The sequence below is a fragment of the Lipotes vexillifer genome, unplaced genomic scaffold (assembly GCF_000442215.2).
Source record: "Lipotes vexillifer unplaced genomic scaffold, Lipotes_vexillifer_v1.1 scaffold1129, whole genome shotgun sequence".
Classification (NCBI taxonomy): Eukaryota; Metazoa; Chordata; class Mammalia; order Artiodactyla; family Lipotidae; genus Lipotes; species Lipotes vexillifer.
This window is the reverse complement of record NW_006789022.1, coordinates 2,926,488-2,951,095: the sequence shown is the minus strand read 5'-3', so window position 1 is coordinate 2,951,095 and position 24,608 is coordinate 2,926,488. Positions and strand designations below refer to the sequence as shown.

Sequence of the window (24,608 nt, the reverse complement as noted above, 5' to 3'; positions counted from 1 at the left end):
TAAATGGGCAAAGGGCTTGAATATACATTTATTTTATGAAGTTATACAAATAGTGCATAAGTACATAAAAAGATGCTCAACATGATGTCATTTAAAAAATGCAAGTCAAGGGCTTCCCTGGTGGCGCAGTGGTTGAGAGTCCGCCTGCCGATGCAGGATACACGGGTTCATGCCCCGGTCTGGGAAGATCCCACATTGCCGCGGAGCAGCTGGGCCCGTGAGCCATGGCCGCTAAGCTTGTGCGTCCGGAGCCTGTGCTCCGCAACAGGAGAGGCCACAACAGTGAGAGGCCCGCGTACCGCAAAAAAAAAAAAAAAAAGCAAGTCAAAAACCACAGTAAAATGCCACTTCACACCTACTAGGATGGCTATAATTCAAAAAAAAAAAGGAAAATAACATGTATTTACAAAGATATAGAGAAATTAGAATCTTGTACATTACTGATGGGGAGGTAAAATGGTGCCACCACTATGACAAATACTTTGGGAGTTCTTCAAAAAGCTAAATTTAGGGAAACCACATGACCCAGCATTCCATTGCTAGGTATAAAACAGAAAGAATTGAAAACAGGAACTCAAACAGAAAGCTTATACAACAATGTCATTGCAGCATTATTCACAACAGCCAGAAAATGAAAACAACCCAAGTATCCATCAACAGATGAATGGATAAAATGTGATATGTACATACAATGGAAATTGTTCAGCCATAAAGGAAATAAAGTTCTGAATCATACTAAAACCATGAAAACATGTAAAGTAAAATAAGAAAAGGCAAGACAAATATTTATGATTCCACTTATATAAAATGTGTAGAATAGGAAAATTCATAGAGAATAATGTAGAATATAGATACCAGAAGATGGGGAGAAAGAGGAATGGAGAGTTATTGCTTAATGGGTGAAGATTCTATCTTCCATTATTATTCATCAGTAATGCTGATTCCTTCACTTTAGCAAGTAATTTTCATGCCTGAAATTAAACTAAAAACTGTTTCTTATGCAGCAGCTCTGACCTCAGTTTAGATCTTTGTCCTTAGTTGAACTTTTTCTGCAGGTGTATGTTTCAGGGGCCATCTGGGGGGATGTATGGTAGACACAATTGTGGGATCCCCTCTTTACCACTTTCCCTTGCTGGAACCCCCACTTTTTTCATTGTTCCCAGTTTCCCACCATCTGTGCCCTGATTCTCCAGATTGCAGGACGGCAGGTTCTTTTCATGCACCTCATTCACTTTACTGTGAGGACTGCACCTTATTCCAGGCTAAAAGCCATGGAAACAGGATGTTCTCTATATTGCTCTCCCTCTGCTCTTATCTGAGAGAGTATGCACTCCCCATTACAGTCTATCTGCTTTTGTTCACTCTCACCTATGTTCCAGTAGCTCCTTTTTGTGTATGTACCTGCATTATATTTCTTTTCTGAGGGAATGGAGGGCAAATAGTAGGGTTTAAGGCCTTTATTCCTGGAACCAGAAATGTATGCATCAGAGGCTTTTAAGAGGAGTATTATAATAGAATATTTTAAACCTAATTCTTGAATCTCCATTGATAATTAACTGAGAGAGCCAGAATCATGTTAGAGAAGACATTTTAAAAGTCTGTCAAAATAGGCCTTAGGAAAGATGGTGGGAATTTGAATTAGGAAGATGTCCACAGAAATGATAACAAATAGCTGGATTTGGGTCATAATTTGAGGACAATGCAGTAGAACTTCCTGATGCTTTCAGATTTTTAAGGAGGTGATGGTGTGGCAGAGGGTCGATATCTATGTGTCCAGGCTGGGGAAATGGATGAATGCTGATACCATTTAGTGAGATGAATGAGGATAGGGAATGAGGCACATATAGAGGAGAAAGTCAAGACTGCTGTTTGGGGGGAGATGGCCAAGATAATTGGAGTAGGAAGACCCTGAGCTCACTTCCTCCCTTGGGCACACCAAAATTACAACTATTTACATAGCAACTATTGATAAGAAAGACCAGGATCTAGCAGGAAAAAAATCTTTTACAACTAAAGATATAAAGAAGGAACCAACCACAAAAAGACAGGGAGGAAGGGCAGAGATTCGGTATAGTCAATACCTATACCCCCAGGTGGGTGACCCACAAACAGGGAGGATAATTACAATTGCTGAGCTTCTCCCCAAGAAGCAAGAGGCCCAAACTTTACAATGATCTCACCAGCCTTGGGGTCCTGCATCAGGAAGATGAGCCCGCAGAAGGTTTGGCTCTGAAGGCAAGCAGAGCTGAATTCCAGGAGAGGAAATAGAGACTCCACTATTAAAGGGCTCACACAAAATCTCACATGCTCTGCGATGCAGTGCAGAAAGAGAAATTTGAAAGGAGCCTGGGTCAGACCCACTTGCTGATCTTGGGGAGCCTCCCAGAGATGCAGGTAGTAACTGGACACAGACACTGGCATCAGCCACTTGGGGAGCTCATTCTACAATGTGGACACTGCTGCTGGCTAGTGCCATTTTGGAATCCTCCCTCTCCCAGAACCTGGCCCTGCTCACCAGCTTGTCAACACCAGTACTGAGATGCCTCAGGCCAAGCAACTAGCCATGTAGGGCCACAGCCCCACCCAGCAGCAAGAGAGCAGCCTTAAGATCCCCTGAGGCCACAGCCACCACAGCACACATCCCTTTCCACCAGAGGACCCAGGACCCAGCCACACACACCAGTGTGCCATCACTAGCCACAGGACACCCAGGGCCCTGCAACTAGAGAATCTGGAACCCATCAGATGGCCAGCTTCACCCACCAGATGGCCAGCACTAGCCCTGGGCCAGCCACACACATGGCAGTGGACAGGCATCAACTCCAGGACCCACTGGGCCCCAGCCCTGCCCACCAGCAGGCAAACTCCAGCCCCAGGACCATGGCAGCTCCACTGCTCACCATGTCAGGACCCAGCCCATTCACCAGCAGGCTAACACCAGCTCCAAGACACCTTGGACCCCTCAGCCAGCTGCCCCAGGATCCAGCCCCACTCACCAACAGGCCAGAAACAGCTTTAGAATAACCCAGACCTCACAGCCAGGTATATCAGGAACTGACCCAAACGACGAGCAGGTCAACACTAGATCTGGAACACTGATCACAAAAGCAGCCACCCCAGAGCACACCCACCAGAGGATCAGCACTAGCCCTGGGACAATGCAGGACTCTGCATCAGCCTCCTTATAACTGAGCCCAGCCAACCAGCAGCCAGCAGCCTCTGCACAAGGCAGGGCCTGGCAACCAACTGGACTGGGGACCAGCAACTCCTATGAGACTGCCCACAGTAGGCATCCACAACAACAGGACCCATGCAGCCCACATAGGGGGCACCTCTAGAGCATATAGCTCTGGTGACCAAGGGAGTTGCACTGCTGGCATGGATAGGACAACTCCTACAAAAAGCCACTTCTTCAGGTCAGGAAACATAACCAACCTACCAAATACATAGAAATAAAAACAGTAAATTATAAATAGAGCTAGCACATATATGTGGAATCTAAAAAAAAAAAAAGTTCTGAAGAACCTAGGGACAGGACAGGAGTAAAGATGCAGACAAAGAGAATAGACTTGAGGACACAGGCAGGGAGAAGGGTAAGCTGGGATGAAGTGAGAGAGTGGCATGGACATATATACACTACCAAATGTAAAATAGACAGCTAGTGGGAAGCAGCTGCATAGCACAGGGAGATCAGCTCAGTGCTTTGTGACCACCTAGAGGGGTGGGATAGGGAGGGTGGGAGGGAGATGCAAGAGGGAGGAGATATGGGGATATATGTATACATATAACTGATTCACTTTGTTATACAGCAGAAACTAACACACAATTGTAAAGCAATTATACTCCAATAAAGATGTTAAAAAAAACCCAGCAAATTAGGCAAAATGAGGAAACAGAGGAAAGACATTCCAAATGAAGGAACAAGATAGACCCCAGAAGAACTAAGTGAAGTGGAGATAGCCAATCTACCCAATAAAGAATTCAAAGTAATGATCATAATGATGATCAAAGAAATCAAGAGAAGATTGGATGAACAGAATGAAAAGTTAGAAGCTTTTAACAAAGAGTTAGAAAATATAAAGAAGAACCAAACAGAGATGAAGAATTCAATAACTGAAATGGAAAATACACTAGAAGGAATCAGTAGAGTAAGTGATAAAGAGGAAAAGATCAGCAAACTGGAAGACAGGGTAGTGGAAATCACTAAAGCTGAACAAAAGAAAAAGAAAAAACAATAAAAAGAAGTAAGTACAGTTTAAGAGACCTCTGGGACAACATCAAGTGGGCTAACATTCACATTATAAGGATCTCAAAAGGAGAAGAGAGAGAGAAAGGGGCAGAGAACATATGTGAAGACATAATAGCTGAAAACTTTCCTAACCTGGGAAAGAAAACAGACAGCCTGGTCCAGGAAGTACAAAGAGTACAAAACAGAATTAACGCAAGAGGACCACACCCAGACACATTGTAATTAAAATGGCAAAAATTAAAGATAAAGAGAGAATATTAAAAGCAGCAAAGGAAAGGAGCAAGTTATGTACAAGGGAACTCCCATAAGTCTACCAGCTATCTTTTCAGCAGAAACTCAGCAGGCCAGAAGGGAGTGGCACAAAATATTTAAGCTGATGAAAGGAAAAACTTTTCACCAAGAATACTCTACCCAGCTAGGTGTTCATTCAGATTTAATGGAGAAACCAAAAGTTTCACAGACAAGCAAAAGCTAAAAGAGTTCAGCACCACCAAACCAGATTTACAAGAAATGTTAAATGGAAGTCTTCAAGTGGAAAAGAAAAGACCACAATTAGAAAAAAGGAAATTGTAATAAAAAGGGAAGATGGTGGAGTAGAAGGACATGGGCTCAATCCCTCTTGAGAGCACCAGAATCACAGCTAACTACTGAACAATCATCGAAAGGAAGACACTGAAACTCACCAAAAAAACTCATCCAAGACAAAGGAGAAGCCACAATGAGATGGTAGGAGGGGTGCAATCACAATAAAATCAAATCCCATAACCTCGGGGCGAGTGACTCACAAACTAGAGAACAATTATACCACTGAAGTCCACCAACTGGAGTGAAGGTTCTGAGCCCCACATAAGGCTTCCCAACCTGGGGGTCCGGCAATGGGAGGAGGAATTCCCAGACTTTGAAGGCTAGCAGGATTTGATTGCAGGACTTTGACAGGACTGGGAGAAACAGAGACTCCACTCTTGGAGGGCACACACAAAGTAGTGTGCACATGAGGACCCAGGGGGAAGGAGCAGTGACCCTACAGGAGACTGAACTAGACCTACTTGCTAGTGCTAGAGGGTCTCCTGCAGAGGCCAGGGGTTGCTGTGGCTCACCATGGGAACAAGGACACTGGTGGCAGAAGTTCTGGGAAGTACTCCTTGACATGAGCCTTCCTGGACTCTGCCATTAGCCACACCAAAGAGCCTGTAAACTCCAGTGCTGGGTTGCCTCAGGCCAAACAACCAGCAGGGAGGGAACTCAGGCCCACCCATCAGCAGACAAGCAGATTAAAGTTTTCCTGAGCTCTGCCCACCAGAGCAACACCCAGCTCTACCAACCACCAGTTCCTCCCATCAGGAAGTTTCCACAAGCATCTTAGATGGCCTCATCCACCAGAGGGCAGAGAGCAGAAGCAAGAAAAACTACAATCCTGCAGCCTGTGGAATGAAAACCACAATCACAGAAAGATAGACAAGATGAAAAGAGGGCTATGTACCAGATGAAGGAACAAGTTAAAATCCCAGAAAAACAACTAAATGAAGTGGAGATAGACAACCTTCCAGAAAAAGAATTCAGAATAATGAGAGTGAAGATGATCTAGGACCTCAGGAAAAGAATGAACGCAAGGATCAAGAAGATGCAAGAAGTGTTTAACATGACCTAGAAGAATTAAAAAACAAACAGAGATGAACAATACAATAACTGAAACGAAAAATACACTAGAAGGAATCAATAGCAGAATAACTGAGGCAGAAGAACGGATAAGTGACTTGGAAGATAGAATGGTGGAAATCACTGCCATGAAACAGAATAAAGAAAAAAGAATGAAAAGAAATAAGATAGCCTAAGAGACCTCTGAGACAACACTAAATGCACCAACATTCGTATCATAGGGGTCCCAGAAGGAGAAGAGAGAGAAAGGACACGAGAAAATATTTGAAGAGATTATAATTGAAAAATTTCCTAACACGGGAAAGGAAATCGCCACCCAAGTCCAGGAAGCACAGAGAGTCCCAGGCAGGATAAACCCCAGGAGAAACATGCCAAGACACATGGTAATCAAATTGACAAAAATTAAAGACAAAGAAAAATTATTAAAAGCAACAAGGGAAAAAGGACAAATACATACAAGGGAACTCCCATAAAGTTAACAGCTGATTTCTCAGCAGAAACTCTACAAGCCAGAAGGGAGTGGTATGATATATTTAAAGTGATGAAAGGGAAGAACCTACAATCAAGATTATTCTACCCAGCAAGGATCTCATTCAGATTCGATGGAGAAATCAAAAGCTTTACAGACAAGCAAAAGCTAAGAGAATTCAGCATCACCAAACGAGCTCTACAACAAACACTAAAGGAACTTCTCTAAGTGGGAAACACAAGAGAAGAAAAGGACCTACAAAAACAAACCCAAAACAATTAAGAAAATGGTCATAGGAACATACATATCAATAATTACCTTAAACGTGAATGGATTAAATGCTCCAACCAAAAGACCCAGGCTCTCTGAATGGATACAAAAACAAGACCCATATATATGCTGTTTACAAGAGAACCACTTCAGACCTAGGGACACATACAGAGTGAAAGTGAGGGGATGGAAAAAGATATTCCATGCAAATGGAAATCAAAAGAAAGCTGGTGAAGCAATACTCATATCAAACAAAATAGACTTTAAAATAAAGAATGTTGTAGATAGCTAGTGGGAAGCAGCCACATAGCACAGGGAGATCAGCTCGGTGCTTTGTGATCGCCTGGAGGGGTGGGATAGGGAGGGTGGGAGGGAGGGAGACGCAAGCGGGAAGAGATATGGGAACATATGTATATATATAACTGATTCATTTTGTTGTGCAGCTGAAACTAACATACCATTGTAAAGCAATTATACTCCAATAAAGAGGTTAAAAAAAATCAGCTGTGTTTCTATACACTAAAAATGAACATCTGAACAGGAAATTGAAAAAAATTCCATTTATAATAGCATCAAAAACAATAAAATAAATAAATAAATAAAATAAAGAATGTTACAAGAGACAAGGAAGGACACTACATAATGATTAAGGTATCAATCCAAGAAGATGATATAATAATTATAAATATATAGGCACCCAACATAGGAGCACCTCAATACATAAGGCAAATGCTAACAGCTATAAAAGAGGAAAACTTACACCAATGGACAGATCATCCATACAGAAAATTAATAAAGAAACAGAAGCTTTAAATGACACAGTAGGCCATATAGATTTCATTGATATTTATAGGACATTCCATCTGAAAACAGCAGATTACACTTTCTTCTCAACTGCACACAGAACGTTCTCCAGGATAGATCACATCTTGTGTCACAAATCAATCCTTGGTAAATTTAAGAAAACTGAAATCATATCAAACATCTTTTCCGACCACAATGCTATGAGATAAGAAATAAATTACAAGGAAAAAAACTTAAAAAACACAAAAGTTGAAATCATATCAAGCAACTTTCTGACCAAAACTCTATGAAATTAGAAATTTCAGAGGGGAAAAAGTAAAATACACAAACACATGGAGGGTAAACCATACGTTACTAAATAACCAAGAGATCACTGAAGAAATCAGAGGAAATCACAAAATACCTAGAGAAAAATGACAATGAAAACACAACAATCCAAAACCTATGGGAAAAGCAGCAAAAGCAGTTCTAAGAGGGAAGTTTATAGCAATACAATCCTACCTCAAGAAACAAGAAAAATCTCAAATAAACAATCTAACCTTATACCTAAAGGATCTAAAGAAAGAAGAACAAACAAAACCCAAGGTTAGTAGAAGGAAAGAAATCATGAAGATCAGAGCAGAAATAAATAAAATACAAGCAAAGAAAACAATAGCAAAAATCTTCTTCTTTGAGAAGATAAACAAAATTGATAAACCTTTAGCCAGACTCATCAAGAAAAAGAGAGAACTCAAATCAATAAAATTAGAAATGAAAAAGAAGTTACAATGGACACCACAGAAATGCAAAGCACCATAAGAGACTACTACAAGCAACTCTATGCCAATAAAATGGACAACCTGGAAGAAATGGACAAATTCTTAGAAAGGTATGACCTTCCAAGACTGTACCAGGAAGAAATAGAAAATATAAACAGACAAATCACAAGTAATGAAATCGAAACTGTGATTAAAAATCTTCCAACAAACAAAAGTCCATGACCAGATGGCTTCACAGGTGAATTCTATCAAACATTTAGAGAAGAGCTAAAACCCATCCTCCTCAAACTCTATCAAAAAATTGCAGGGGCTTCCCTGGTGGCGCAGTGGTTGAGAGCCCACCTGCCGATGCGGGGTCATGGGTTCGTGCCCTGGTCCAGGAAGATCCCACGTACCGTGGAGTGGCTGGGCCCGTGAGCCATGGCCGCTGAGCCTGTGCGTCTGGAGCCTGTGCTCCGCAACGGGAGAGGCCACAACAGTGAGAGGCCTGTGTACCGCAAAAAAAAAAAAAAAAAATTTCAGAGGAAGGAACACTCGCAAACTCATCCTATGGGGCTGACACCACCCTGATACCAAAACCAGGCAAAGCTACTATAAAAAAAGGAAATTACAGACCAATATCACTAACAAATATAGATGCAAAAATCCTCAACAAAATACTAGCAAACAGAATCCAACAACACATGAAAAGGATCATACACCATGATCAAGTGAGATTTATCACAGGGATAAAAGGACTGTTCAATATACACAAATTAATCAATGTGATACACCATATTAACAAATTGATGAATAAAAACCATATGCTTATCTCAATAGATGCAGAAAAAGGTTTTGACAACATTCAACACCGGTTTATGATAAAAAAAACTCTCTGGAAAGTGGGCATAGAGGGAACCTACCTCAACATAGTAAAGGTCATATACGACAAACCAACAGCAAACACCATTCTCAATGGTGAAAAACTGAAAGCATTTCCTCTAAGATTAGGAATGAGACAAGGATGTCCACTCTCGCCACTATTATTCAACATAGTTTTGGAAGTCCTAGCCACAGCAATCCAAGAAAAAGAAACAAATGGAATACAATTTGGAAAAGAAGAAGTAAAACTGTCAGTACTTGCAGATGACATGATACTATACATACAGAATCTTAAAGATGCCTCCAGAAAACTACTAGAGCTAATCAATGAATTTGGTAAAGTTGCAGAATACAAAATTAATTAACAGAAATCTCTTGCATTCCTACACACTATCAACAAAAGATCAGAAAGAGAAAGTAAGGAAATAATTCCATTCACCATTTCATCAAAAAGAATAAAGTACCTAGGAATAAACCTGCCTAAGGAGATGAAAGACTTGTATGCAGAAAACTATAAGACACTGATGACAGAAATTAAAGATGACACAAGCAGATGGAGAGATATACCATGTTCTTGGATTGGAGGAATCAATATTGTGAAAATGACTATACTACCCAAAGCAATCTACAGATTGAATGCAATCCCTATCAAATTACCAGTGGCATTTTTTTACAGAACTAGAACAAAAAATCTTAAAATTTGTATGGAAACACAACAGACCCTGAATAGCCAAAGCAATCTTGAGGGAAAACAACAGAGCTGGAAGAATCAGATGCCCTGACTTCAGACTATACTTCAAAGCTACAGTAATCAAGACAATATGGTACTGGCACAAAAACAGAAATATAGATCAATGCAGCAAGATAGAAAGCCCAGAGATAAATCCATGCAGCTATGGTCAACTAATCTATGACAAAAGAGGCAAGGATATACAATGGAGAATAAACGGTCTCTTCAATAAGTGGTGCTGGGAAAACTGGACAGCTACATGTAAAAGAATGAAATTAGGACACTCCTTAACACCATACACAAAAATAAACTCAAAATGGATTAAAGACCTAAATGTGAGGCTAGACACTATAAAACTCTTAGAGGAAACCATAGGAAGAACACTCTTTGACATAAATCACAGCAAGATCTTTTTTGATCCACCTCCTAGAGTAATGGAAATAAAAACAAAAATAAACAAATGGGACCCAATGAAATTTCAAACCTTTTGCACAGCAAAGCAAACTTTAAACAAGATGAAAAGGCAACCCTCAGAATGGGAGAAAATATATGCAAATGAATCAATGGACAAAGGATTAATTTTCAAAATATATAAACAGCTCATGCAGCTCAACATTAAAAAAACAAACAACCCAATCCAAAAATGGGCAGAAGACCTAAATAGACATTTCTCCAAAGAAGACATAAAGATGGCCAAGAGGCACATGAAAATCTGCTCAGCATCACTAATTATTAGAGAAATGCAAATCAAAACTACAATGAGGTATCACCTCACACTGGTTAGAATGGGCATCATCAGAAAATGTACAGACAACAAATGCTGGAGAGGGTATGGAGAAAAGGGAACCCTCTTGCACTGTTGGCAGGAATGTAAATTGATACAGCCACTATGGAGAACAGTATGGAGGTTCCTTAAAGAACTAAAAATGGAACTACCATATGACCCAGCAATCCCACTACTGGGCATATACCCAGAGGAAACCATAATTCAAAAAGACACATGTATCCCGATGTTCATTGCAGCACTATTTACAATAGCCAAGTCATGGAAGCAACCAAAGTGTCCATTGACAGACAAACAGGTAAAGAAGATGTGGTACATATATACAATGGAATATTATTCAGACATAAAAAGGAACAGAATTGGGTTATTTGTAGAGACGTTGATGGACCTAGAGACTGTCATACAGAGTGAAGTAATTCATAAAGAGAAAATCAAATATCATATTAACGCATATATGTGGCATCTAGAAAAATGGTACAGATGAACTGGGTTGCAAGGCGGAAATAGAGACACAGATGTAGAGAACAAACGTATGGATGCCAAGGGGGAAAGTGGGGGAGGGGGTGTTGGATGAATTGGGAGATTGGGATTGACATATATACACTAATATGTATAAAATAGATAACTAATAAGAACCCGCTGTATAAAAAAATATAAAATAAAATTCAAAAAGTAAGAAACAAGAAAATTGTGAAAGGAAAAATCTCATTGGTTAAGGCATATATACAGTAAAGGTAGTAAACGAACCAGGTATAAAGCTAAAGGTTAAAAGAAAATTAGTTAAATCATCTCTATGTGCAATAAGTATTTAAAGGATTCAAAAAACAAAAAGAGGGCTTCCCTGGTGGCGCAGTGGTTGAGAGTCCACCTGCCGATGCAGGGGACGCAGGTTCGTGCCCCGGTCTGGGAAGATCCCAGATGCCGCAGAGCAGCTAGGCCCGTGAGCCATGGCCGCTGAGCCTGCGCATCCGGAGCCTGTGCTCCACAATGGGAGAGGCCACAACGATGAGAGGCCCGTGTACCACAAAAAAAAAAAAAAAGATGTAAAATATGACATCAAAAACAATAATTGTTGGGGGAGGAGAGTAATAATGCAGGGTTGTTAAAATGCATTTAAGTTAAGAGATCAGCAGCTTAAAATAATCACACATATAGAGAGACTGATATACATTTATACCTCATGGTAACCAGAAACGAAAAACCTATAATAAATGCACTCCCCACCCCCCCAAAAAAGAGAAATGAATCCAAAGATAACAATAAAGATAATAAAATCTATCACAGGTAAAATCAAATCACAAAGGAAGAGGACAAAAGAGAAGAAAGGAACAAAAAAGAACTATAAAAACAATTAACAAAATGACAATTAATACATACCTAACAATAATTATTAAAAATGTAAAGAGACTAAATGCTCCAATTGAAAGACATAGTGTTGCTGAATGGATACACACACCTAAAAACACACCCCTATATATGCTGCCTACAAGAGACTTACTTCATATCTAGAGACACATACAGGCTGAAAATGAGGGAATGGAGGAAGTTATTCCATACAAATGGAAATCAAAAGAAAGCCAGAATAGCAATACTTATATTGACAAAAGAGACTTTAAAACAAAGACTGTAACAAGAGGCAAAGAGGGCCATTGCATAATGATCAAGGGCTCAATAGAAAATATATAAAATATATATATATATATATATATATATATATATATATATATATATATATATATATAAAACATAGGAGCACCTAAATGCATAAAGGAAATATTTACAGACATAAAGGGAGAAATCAACATGGCACAATAATACTAGGGGATTTCAACACCTCAATTACACCAATGGAGACATCTTCCAGACAGAAAATCAATAAGGGCTTTAAATGACATATTAAATCAGATGGAATTAATAGATATATATAGAATATCCCATCAAAAAGCAGCAGAATACACATTCTTTTCAAGTACTCATGGAACATTCCCCAGGATAAGTCATATGATAGGGCACAAAACAAGTCTCAGTAAATTTAAGAAAATTGAAATCATATCAAGCATCTTTTCTGACCACAATGCTGTGAGACTAGAAATCCAATACAAGAAAAAAACTGCAAAAACCACAAGAATGTGGAGGTTAAACAAATGCTACTAAATAACCAATGGTTCACTAAATAAATCAAAGAAGAAATTTAAAAATACCTAGATACAAATGAAAATGAAAACACAACAATCTGAAATCTATGGGATACAACAAAAACAGTGCTAAGAGGGAGTTTTATACAAGCTTACCTCAGAAAACAAGAAAAATCTCAAATAAACAACCTAAACTTACACCTAAAGGAACGAGAAAAAGAAGAACAACAAAACCCAAAGTTAATAGAAAGAAAAAAACATAAATATCAGAGCAGAAATCAATAATACATTAAAAGTATCACAAACCATGATCAAGTGGGACTTATCCCAGGGATGCAAGAATGGTTCAATATCTGTGAGTCAATCAATGTGATACACCACATTAACAAACTGAAGAATAAAAATCATATGATCATCTCAATAGATGCAGAAAAACCTTGACAAATTCAACATCCATTTATGATAAAAAAGAGACCTCTCAACAAAGAGGAAACATACCTCAACACAATAAAGGCCATATGTGGGGGCTTCCCTGGTGGCGCAGTGGTTGAGAGTCTGCCTGCCAATGCAGGGGACACAGGTTCGTGCCCCGATCCGGGAGGATCCCACATGCCGCGGAGCGGCTGGGCCCATGAACAGTGGCCACTGAGCCTGCGCGTCCGGAGCCTGTGCTCCGCAACGGGAGAGGCCACAACAGTGAGAGGCCCGCGTACCGCAAAAAAAAAGGAAAAAAGGAAAAAAATAAAAGGGCCATATGTGACAAGCCCATAGCTAAGTAGCATCATACTCAATGGTGAAAAATTGAAAGCATTTCTAGTAATATCAGGATGAAGACAAGGATGCCCACTCTCACCAATTTTATTCACTTTTATTTACATAGATTTGGAAGTCCTAGTCAAAACAACCAGTTGAAAAAAGAAATAAAAGTAATCCAGGGCTTCCCTGGTGGCGCAGTGGTTGGGAGTCCGCCTGCCGATGCAGGGGACGCGGGTTCGTGCCCCAGTCCGGGAGGATCCCACATGCCGCGGAGTGGCTGGGCCCGTGAGCTGTGCCCGCTGAGCCTGCATGTCCAGAGCCTGTGCTCTGCAACACGAGAGGCTGCAGCAGTGAGAGGCCCGCGTACCGCAAAAAAAAAAAAGTAATCCAAATTGGAAAGGAAGAAGTAAAACTGTCACTGTTTGTAAATGACAAGATACTATGCACAGAAAATCCTAAAGATGCTACCAAAAAACTACTAGAACTCATCAATGAACTTGGCAAAAGTTGCAGGATATAAAATTAGTACAGTAAGTTGCAAACTTTCAAAGATGCGAATGTGCCCAGAGAAAGGGCAAAGAGAGAGAAGAGGAAGAAAAAGTAACTGAAGAACCAAAGAGATCCATGATGCAGGAAATGGCAAGGGGATTTTCTTTATTTGAGGAGGCACTGTTAGTTTTTGAGACACAGGACCAAAATGTAGAACAGTACATGAAGTTTGCAGCAGCCATTCAGAAGGCAATCCAGTGCTACAGTGTCATCTATGAAAGAAAAAAGATCTACTACCAAGACATCACTGGATTGTTTTTTCAAGAGGGTAGATAGAATTGAATCTAGCAAGGAACCAGAAGCTGTGCCATCAACGTCACCCATGAGTGCAATTGCAGCTTACACTCAGTCTCCTATTGCTGACGATCTTTCAGCTCTACCATCTCCCACCTCCCCTCCCTCCTCCAGTCAGTAACTCTTCTTGCCTGTTCACTTGATGCCAGCTCCTGTATGCCAGCTGTTGTACTGTACTACTGTACTTTTCAAGGTACTGTATTATAAGATTAAAAACGTTTTCTTTATTTTTGTGTTTGTTTTTTATGCATTATTTGTTTGAAAAGTATTATAAACCTATTACAGTACAGTACTGTACTGTACAGCTGATTGTGTTAGTTGGGTACCTAGGCTAACTTTGTTGGACTTACGAACAAATTGGACTTACGAATGTGCTCTCAGAATGGAACTCGTTCATATGTAGGGAACTTACCATATACAGAAATCTGTTGCATTTCTATACACTAACCAAGAAGCTATCAGAAAGAAAAATTAAGAAAACAATCCCATTTACAACTGCAACAAAAAGAATAAAATTCCTAAGGATAAGTCCAGCTGAGGGAGTAAAAGGCCTGTACTTGGAAAATTATAAGGCACTGATAAAAGAAACTGAAGACAACAAAACAAATGGAAAGATAAACCGTCCTCAAGGATTGGAAGAATAAATATTGTTAAAATGACCATACTGCCCAAGGCAATCTCCAAATTCAATGCACTCCCTATCAAAATACCAACAGTATTTCTCATAGAACTAGCAAAAATAATTCTAAAATTTGTATGGAAACATGAAAGACCCCAAACAACCAAAACAATCCTGAGATAAAAGAACAAAGCTGGAGTATCATGCTCTTTGGTTTCAAACTATACTACAAAGCTACAGTAATCAGAACAGTATGATACTGGCTCAAAAACAGACACATAGATCAATGGAACACAAGAGAAAACCCAGAAATAAACCCACATTTATATGGGCAATTAGTCTCATCAAAGGAGGCAAGAATATACAATGGAAAAAGACAACCTCTTCAATAAATGGTGTTGAGAAAACTGGACAGCTATACACAAAAGAATCAAACTAGACCACTCTCTCACACCAAGCATAAAAATAAATTTAAAATGAATTGAAGACTTATATGTAAGGCTTGAAACCATAAAACTTCTAGAAGAAAACATAAGCAGCACACTGTTTGACATGGGTCTTAGTAATTTTGAGGGGTGGGGGTATGTCTCCTCAGGCAAGGGAAACAAAAGTAAAAATAAACAAATGGGACTACATCAAACTAAAAAGCTTTTACATAGGGAAGGAATCCATCAACAAATGAAAGGCTACTACTTAATGGGAGAAGATACATACAATAAGAGGATACTATCCAAAATATACTGGAATTCATAGAACTCAACATCAAAAAAGCAAACAACCTAATTAAAAAGTGGGCAGAGGATCTGAATAAACATTTTTCCAAGGAAGACATACAGATGGCCAACAGACACATGAAAAGATGCTCACATCAGTAACCATCAGAGAAATGCAAATCAAAACCACAATGAGAAACCACCTCACATCTGTCAGAATGGCTATCATCAAAAAGACAATAAATTGGTGAGGATGTGGAGACAAGGGAATGCTTATGTACTGTTGGTGGGAATGTAAATTGGTGCAGCCACTATGGAAAACAGAATGGAGATTCCTCAAAAATTAAAAATAGAACTACCTTATGACCCACAAATTCCACTCTTAGGTATTTATCTGAAGAAAACAAAAGCAATAATTCAAAAAAATATATGCACCCCTAAGTTCATTGCAGCATTATTTACAATAGCCAAGATAAGTGCCCATCAATAGATTAATGGATAAAGAAGATATATATATATATGAAACATATAAAACATATTAAAGAATGAAATATTGCCATTTTCAACAACATGGATGGACCTAGGGGGTATAATGCTAAGTGAAATAATTCAGACAGAGAAAGACAAATACTGATTTCACTTAAATGTGGAATCTAAAAAAGAAAACAGGGCTTCCCTGGTGGCGCAGTGGTTGAGAGTCCGCCTGCCGATGCAGGGGGCACAGATTCGTGCCCCGGTCCGGGAAGATCCCACATGCCGCGGAGCGGCTGGGCCCGTGAGCCATGGCCACTGAGCCTGCGCGTCTGGAGCCTGTGCTCTGCAACGGGAGAGGCCACAACAGTGAGAGGCCCGCGTACTGCAAAAAAAAAAAAAAAGAAAAAAAAGAAAACAGTGAACAAACATAACAAAACAGAAGAAGTTATAGATACAGAGAACAAACAAACAGGTAGTTACCAGAGGGGACAGGTGTGTGGAGAAAGAAATAGGTGAGGGAAATTAAGAGGTATAAACTTCCAGGTGCAAAATAAATGAGTCAAGGGTATGAAATGTACAGTGTGGGGAATATAGTCAATAACAATGTAATATCTTTGTATGGTGACAGATGACTTATCATGGTGATCATTTTGAAATGTATAGAAATATGGAATTACTATGTTGTGTAACAGGAGCTAACACAGTGTGGTAGGTCAATTATACTTCAAAAACAAACCCATAGAAAAACAGATCAGTTTTGTGGTTACCAGAGTCGGGCATTAGGGGAGGGGGAACTGGATGAAGGCAGTCAAAAGGTAGAAACTTCCAGTTATAAGATAATAAGTACTAGTGATGTAATGTATAACATGATAAATATAATTAACACTGCTGTGTGTTATATATGAAAGCTGTTAGGATGGTAAATCCTAAGAGTTCTCATCACAAGGAAAATTTTTTTCTATTTCTTTAATTTTGTATCTATATGAGATGATGAATGTTCACTAAACACTGTGATAATCATTTCATGATATATGTAAGACAAATCATTATGCTGTACACCCTAAACTTGTCCAGTGCTGTATGTCAATTATATCTCAATAAAACTGGGGAAAAAAGGAAAAACAGAAAAAATTTTAAAATAAAATAAAAATAACAAAATATCCCCTAAATTTCAAAGTACATCTTCTTTTTGTTCATTTCTACAACAGGTTGTTACTATTACTATATCTAACCTGTTTCCATTTCTCAGGTTTGGGAGGAGGTTAATGCTCAGATGGTGTTTGCTCCAGCTCGCCATTACTGACACCTGTGCAGCCTTTGCTCCCACCTTCCTCATTTACTGCTCCCTACGCTTCTTGGCTGGGTTTTCTACCATGAGCATCCTGACAAATATTTCTGTGCTTAGTAAGTCAATACTTTAGGTCTTTGACATTTTCCAAGCCTTAACTTTGACTTTGAAATTCTAACTTTGTTTGAAGTCAAAATCCTGTTTGTGTTTTCTTTCAGTTGTAGAATGGACAGGGCCCCGATTCCAAGTCATGGGAATGACCATGTCAGTCTGTGCTGCTTGCATGGGACAGATCGCCCTAGGAGGACTAGCTTTTGCCATTCGAGACTGGCACACCCTTCAGCTGGTGTTTTCTGTACCATTATTTGTCTTCTTTCTTTCCTCAAGGTATAAGCTTTCTTACTTCCTTTGTCTTAGAGGATCCTAGACGCAAGGTACCTGAAATTAGGATGCAAGAATTCTGGTTGGTCTTAGTCAACACTTGAGCACATGCTCTACTAATCTGTGCCCTATATACAATTAAAGAAGCAGAACAGGTAGGCTTGCCAGATAATATCAAGGGCATTCAGTTAAACTTGAATTTTAGATAAAACAACAAACTTTTTGTATAGTATGCCAAATATTGTATGGAGCATAGTTACACTAAAAATTATTAATTGTTTATATGAAATTTCTACTTACCTAAGAATTCTGTATTTTCATGTACTAACCAGATAAAATACAGTGTCTCATTAAAGTAAAATTTCAAATAAACAGCAAATACTTTTTAGTGTGTGTCCAAAATATTGCATGGGACAGTCATACTCAAGAATTACCCATATTCACTGTTTATCTGAATTCAAATTTAACTAAACACAGTGGGTTTTCTTGTTGTTTGGGGTTTTTAAAATTTATTTATTTATTTATGGCTGCCTTGGGTCTTCGTTGCTGCACGCGGGCTCTCTCCAGTTGTGGTGAGTGGGGGCTACCCCTCGCTGCGGTGCACAGGCCTCTCATCACGGTGGCCCCTGTTGTTGCAGAGCATGGGCTCCAAGGAGCAAGGCCTTCAGTAGTTGTGGCACACAGGCTCAGCAGCCGTGGCGCACGGGCTTAGTTGCTCCGCGGCATGTGGGATGCTTCCGGACCAGGGCTCGAACCTGTGTCCCCTGCATTGGCAGGCGGATTCCCAACCACTGCGCCACCAGGGAAGCCCAAACACAGTGTTTTATTTGCTAAAACTGATAATATCCCCCTGAATAATGGGGGGAGGGCACTATGACTCCGACTCTATATTCCCGGCAGTCAGTGAAGGTGTACTGCATGGAGAGGTCATCTTCACAGCTTCCTAGTTATAGTACAAAAGAACATAAGTTTATATTTCCTGGTATAACAAAACAAGAGAGAGGTATTAGATGGGAGGGGAGAGGCATTTCAGGAAAAAGCCTCTGTGGAAAAAAAATGGGCAAATGAAAGTTGATGGCACCTCTGTCCTCTTCCTTGATCAGGTGGCTGGCAGAGTCTGCTCGGTGGCTGATTATCACCAACAAACCCGAGGAGGGCTTAAAGGAACTTAGAAAAGCTGCTCACAAGAATGGAAGGAAGAATGCTGGAGACGCTCTAACCATGGAGGTAAACAGGAGAGGGAGTTGGTTATGGAATATAGGAAAGATATGACCTGACATATACACTAGTCGGTGTCCATAAAGTGAATAAAGGGTGGGAACACTGGTGTGGTTTGGGATCTTCTTACCTCATTGTCCTGGTCTTCAGTAGCTGTCAACATGGTTTGAGCGAACATTAGGATGCTGATGCCGAAAGGACTGGATGCAGATATTTTACTCAACAGAGGCAGATAACGCATATATGTGGAAGCTAGACAAATGGTACAGTATTTATGATTGTAAAGGTTGTTAATGTTCTCACTTTGCGTTAGAGAAAGTAACAAAAACTAATCCATTTCTTTCCAATTAACATTTCAATGTTGTTTTTTTCAGGATAGTAGGGCAAGTTGAAGGGCAGCTTAGTGACCATGCAGAATAGAGCATAAGGAGGCTTATTTGTCAAGTCAATCATATATGCTTCCATTCATGGTATATTTACTGAAAGGGCATTCTGTTCTATATAGGAAATATGGTAATGACCACAATAGTCCAAATCCCTGTTTCGTGGAGTTTACATTCTACTTATTACAAGTTCCAAGAACATGACTGAGTGGAAATGCTTCAGAGAGATCTTTCTCTTTTTTTATTTTCCACCCCAGGTATGGAAGGCAGATGCTGTTGTAGGTCATAAAGTAGACCGTTCATCATGTCATGAATGTATAAATTATTTATTGAAAAATTATAATGTAGTAGGCATGGTGCTTGGTCATGAATAGCAGTATGAGTCAGAATCCCATTTTTCACAGAGTTTTAATATTAAAAAGAGAAATTTTAACATACATTTAAAAATAACTTTTATTGTGGTCAAAATGCATAGAATGAAATCTAAAAATTTTAACTGTACAATACAGTATTGTTAACTATAAGTACAATGAGCTCTAGGACTTTTTCATCTTGCATGACTAAAACTCTATACCTATTAAACAACAGTTTCTCAATTCCCTTATCCCCAGTCCCTGGTGACCACCATCCTACTTATTGTTCTATTATTTTAATATTTTAGATATCTCACATAAGTGGAATCATGCAGCATTTGTCCTTCTATGAGAACTATTTATCCTTTGTGACTGACTTACTTCACTTAGCAAAATTTTCTAGATTCATCTATGATATAGCATATGGCAGGATTTCCTCATCTTTATGGTTGAATAATATCCTATGGTATGAATATACTACATTTTCTTTATCCATTCATCCACTGATGGGCATTTAGGTTGTTTCCATATGTGAATAGTGTGGCAATGAATATGAGTATGAAAATGTCTCTTCAATATCCTGTGTACAATTCTTTTGGCTATATAACCATAATTGATATTGCCAGATCATATGGTATTTCTGTTGTTAACTTTTTTGTTTGCAACGATAAGAGAATGAAAAGAATGCTAATAGAGACAAGGAGAAATCATCTGCCCTCATTTAACAGGAAAAAGAGAGTGCTAGGAGCTAGACAGCCAAAGAGAAGCAATAAAACGTTTCTGCAAGTAAGTTCAGTTACACGTGTGATAGATTTTTTAAAAAACACTTTACTGAGGTATGATTAACGTACAAAGAGCTGTACATATTTAACGTACACAACTTGATGTATTTGCAGATGAGTATACATCTAAATATCATCACCACAGTTTATGCAATAAACATATCCATCACCTCCTAAAACTCTCTCTGCCCTTTATTCATTATTTTTTTGTGATAACACTCAACATAAGATCTACCCTCACAGCAACTTTTAAGTATACGGTACAGTATTATAACCCTAGACACTAGACTGTAAAGTAGATCCCTAGGGTTGATTTATCTTGCACAACTGAAACTCTGTACTCTATGACAAATATTTCCCCATTTCTCACATCCCCCAGCACCTGGCAAACACCATTCTACTCTCTGCTCCTTCGAGTTTGACTCTTAGATTCCTCGTGTAAGTGGTATCATGTAGTATTTGTTCTTTTGCACATGGATTATTTTACTTAGCATAATGACCTCTAGGTTCATTATGCTGTGGAAAAGGGTGGAATTTCCTTCTTTTTATTGCTGAATAGTATGCCATTTTACATATACATATGTGTACACACACACACACACACACACACACACACACATGTATTTTCTATTCATCCATGGATGGACATAGATTGTTTCCATATCTTAGATTTAGATTGTTTCCATATCTTAGCTATTGTGAATAATGGTCCAGTGGACATGTGAGTGCAGATATCTCTTCAAGATCTTGATTTTAATTCCTTTGGATATATACCCAGAAGAGGGATTACAGGATAATATACCAGTTCTATTTTTAATTTTTTGAGGAAACTCCATACTGTCTTCATAGTGGCTACACCATTTCACATTCCTAACAGCAGTGTACAAGGGTACCCTTTTCTCCACATCTTCACCAACACTAATTACTTTTTAAAATAATTGCCATCCTAACTGGTGTGAAGTGACAACTCGTAATTTTGATTTGCCTTTCCCTAACAACTAGTGGTGTTGAGCCCTTTTTCATGTACCTCTTGGCCACTTGTATGCTGTCTTTGCAGAAATGTGTATTCAGTTTGTATGTCAATTTTTTAATTAAGTTATTTGGCTTTTTTACTATTGAGTTGTACGAGTTTCCTATGTATTTTGGATATTAACCCTCTATAAGACATATGGCTTGCAAATATTTTCTCCCATTTTGTACGTGCTTTTCCATTTTGTCAGTTATTTCCTAGCTGTGTAGAAGCTTTTAAGTTTGATGTATTTAGTACGATTTGTCTCTTTCTGCTCATGGCCTGTGCTTTTGGCGTCACATCCAAAAAATTATCGCTAAGACCAATATCAACAAACTTTTCTCCTATGTTTTCTTTAGGAATTTGACAGTTTAGATCTTACATTTTAGTGTTTAATCCATTTGTGTTGATTTTGTGTATAGTGTAAGTTTCCAGTTTCATTCCTTTGCATGTGGATATCCAGTTTTCCCAACACCATTTATTGACAATATCCTGTCCCCATTGTGAACTCTTGGCACAACTATCAGAAATCAATTGTCTGTATATGCATGAGTTTATTGCTGGGCTTTCTATTCTGTTCCATTGGTCTATATGTTTGTTTTTAGGCCAGTATCACACTCTTGGTTACTGTGGCTTCATAATGTATTTTGAAATCAGAATATGTGATGCCTCCCGCTTTGTTTCTGCTCAAAAATTCTTTGACTGTGGGGACCTTCTGTGTTTCCATATGAATTTTAAGATTGTTTTTTCTATTTCTGTAAAGAATGCCATTGGGATTTTGACAGGGATTTATTGAATCTGCATACTGCTTTGTATTGTATGGACATCTTAACAGTATTAATTTATTTGTTTAATCCATGAACATGATGTCTCTCAATTTTCTAGTATCTGCCTTAATTTCTTTCTTCAGGGATTATAGTTTTCAGTATACAAGTCTTTCACCTCCTTGGTTAAGTTTATCCCTAAATACTTTATTATTTTGATGCTACTGCAAACAGGATTGCTTTCTTAATTTTATTTTTAGACAGTTTGTGGCTGGTGTATGGAAATATAACTGATTTTATATGTTAATTTTGTATCTTGTAACTTTACTGAATTCATTTATTAGTTCTAACAATTTTTTGGATATGTATTAGGGTTTTCTACAAATTAGATCATGTTGCCTTCAAACAGACAATTTTATGTCTTCCTTTCTGATTTGAATGCCTTTTGTTATTTTTTTTCTTACCTAATTGCTCTGGCCAGGACTTCCAGTCCTACATTGAAGTGTGATCCTTGTCTTGTTCCAGATCTTAAGGGAAAAGCTTTCTGTTTTTCACCATAGAGTATGATGTTAGCTGTGGGCTTTACATACATGGCCTTTAATGTAAGTTCCTTCAATACCTAATTTGTTGAGAATTTTTACCATAGAAGTGCATTGAATTTTGTCAAATGTGTTTTCTGCATTTATTTGAGGTAGTCACACGATCTTTAGCCTTCATTCTGTTAATTTGGTGTATCGCATTGATTTGCTTATATTGAACCATGCTTGCATCCCAGGAGTAAAGCCCACTGGGTAATGGTGCACGATACTTTCAATATGCTGTTGAATTTGGTTTGCTAATATCTTGATGATTTTTTCAACTATGTTCTTCAGGAATATTGGCCTGCATTTTTCTTTTCTTTTCTTTTCTTATGGTATCTTTGTCTCACTTTGGTATCAGGATCATATTGGTCTGACAAAATGAGTTTAGGACTGTCCTTGTCTTCTATTTTTTGGGAGAGTTTGAGAGGATTGGTATTAATTAATTAATATCTAATTAATTAATCTTCAAATGTTTGGTAGAATTCACCTGAAAAGCCCTATGGTGTTAGGCTTTTGTTCCTGGAATTTTTAAAATTACTGCCACATACTCTTTATTTGTTATTGGCCTATTGAGGCTTTCTGTTTCTTCTTGATTCAATCTTTGTGGGTTATATGTCATATCTTTGTGTTGCAGTGATCCTTTTATCACTATAAATTACCTTCTTTGTCTCTTGTGACAGTATTTGTTTAAAGTCTATTTTATGTATACAAGTTGACTATCCCTGCCCTGTTTTGGTTATCATTTGCATGAAATGTCTTTTTTTTATCCGTTCACTTTATGGCTACTGTGTTTTTAAATCTAAAGTGACTGTCTTACAGATAGCATAAAATTGGATCTTTTTTTAAAAAATCCATTCAGCCACCCTATATCTTTTGATGGATGAGCTTAATCCATTTACATTTAAAGTAATTATTGATAGGTAAGTACTTACAATTGATAAATTGTTTTCTCTCTGTTTTATTGTTCTTTTTTCCTCTCTTCTATTGCTATCTTCCCTTGTGATTTGATTTTTTATAGTGATATACAATACTTTGATTCTTTTCTGTTTTTATTTTGTATATCTACTGTAGGTTTTCTCTTTGTTGTTTCCATGAGACTTGCATAAAACTTCTTATAGTTATAACAGTCTATTTTAAGCTGATAACAACTTAAATTCTATTATGAGCAAAAACTATACTTTTACTTTCCCTAAACACATGTTTGATGTTATTAATGCCAGAATTCACTTCTCTCAAATCATGTATCTATTAATAATTTTTGTGGTTCTAGTTATTCTTTTCCATTGCGGAGCAAAGGCTCCGGACGCGCAGGCTCAGCAGCCATGGCTCACGGACCTAGGCGCTCCGTGGCATGTGGGATCTTCCCGGACCGGGGCACGAACCCGTGTCCCCTGCATGGGCAGGCGGACTCTCAACCACTGTGCCACCAGGGAAGCCCTGTGGTTCTAGTTATTCTTAACAGTTTTTTCTTTTAACTTTTATACTAGTGTTAAAGAAATTTACATGCCACCATTACGGTATTAGATTATTCTGTATTTGTCTTATATTTACTTTAACCATAGAGATTTTTACTTTCATATGCTTTCGTGTTGCTGTTTAGTATCCTTTTCATTTCAACTTCCTTTAGCCCTTCCTGTAAGGCACGTCTATTAGTGACAAATTCCCTCAGTTTTTCTCCAGGAAAGTTTTTATCTTCCTCATTTTTTTTTTTTTTTTTTTTTTTTTTTT

General features: G+C 38.5%; 1 protein-coding gene across 2 annotated transcripts in view; it reads left to right on the top strand.

The window, feature by feature from the left end:
* Positions 1-24,608, top strand: part of LOC103068640 (solute carrier family 22 member 9) — a 40,546-nt gene that overhangs the window by 4,689 nt on the left and 11,249 nt on the right. For both annotated transcript variants that reach the window (XM_007462107.1, XM_007462108.1), the window contains exons 3-5: positions 17,371-17,525; positions 17,628-17,796; positions 18,894-19,017. In XM_007462107.1, coding sequence (XP_007462169.1) covers positions 17,371-17,525; positions 17,628-17,796; positions 18,894-19,017 — 448 coding nt within the window. The remainder of the gene's footprint in view (positions 1-17,370; positions 17,526-17,627; positions 17,797-18,893; positions 19,018-24,608) is intronic.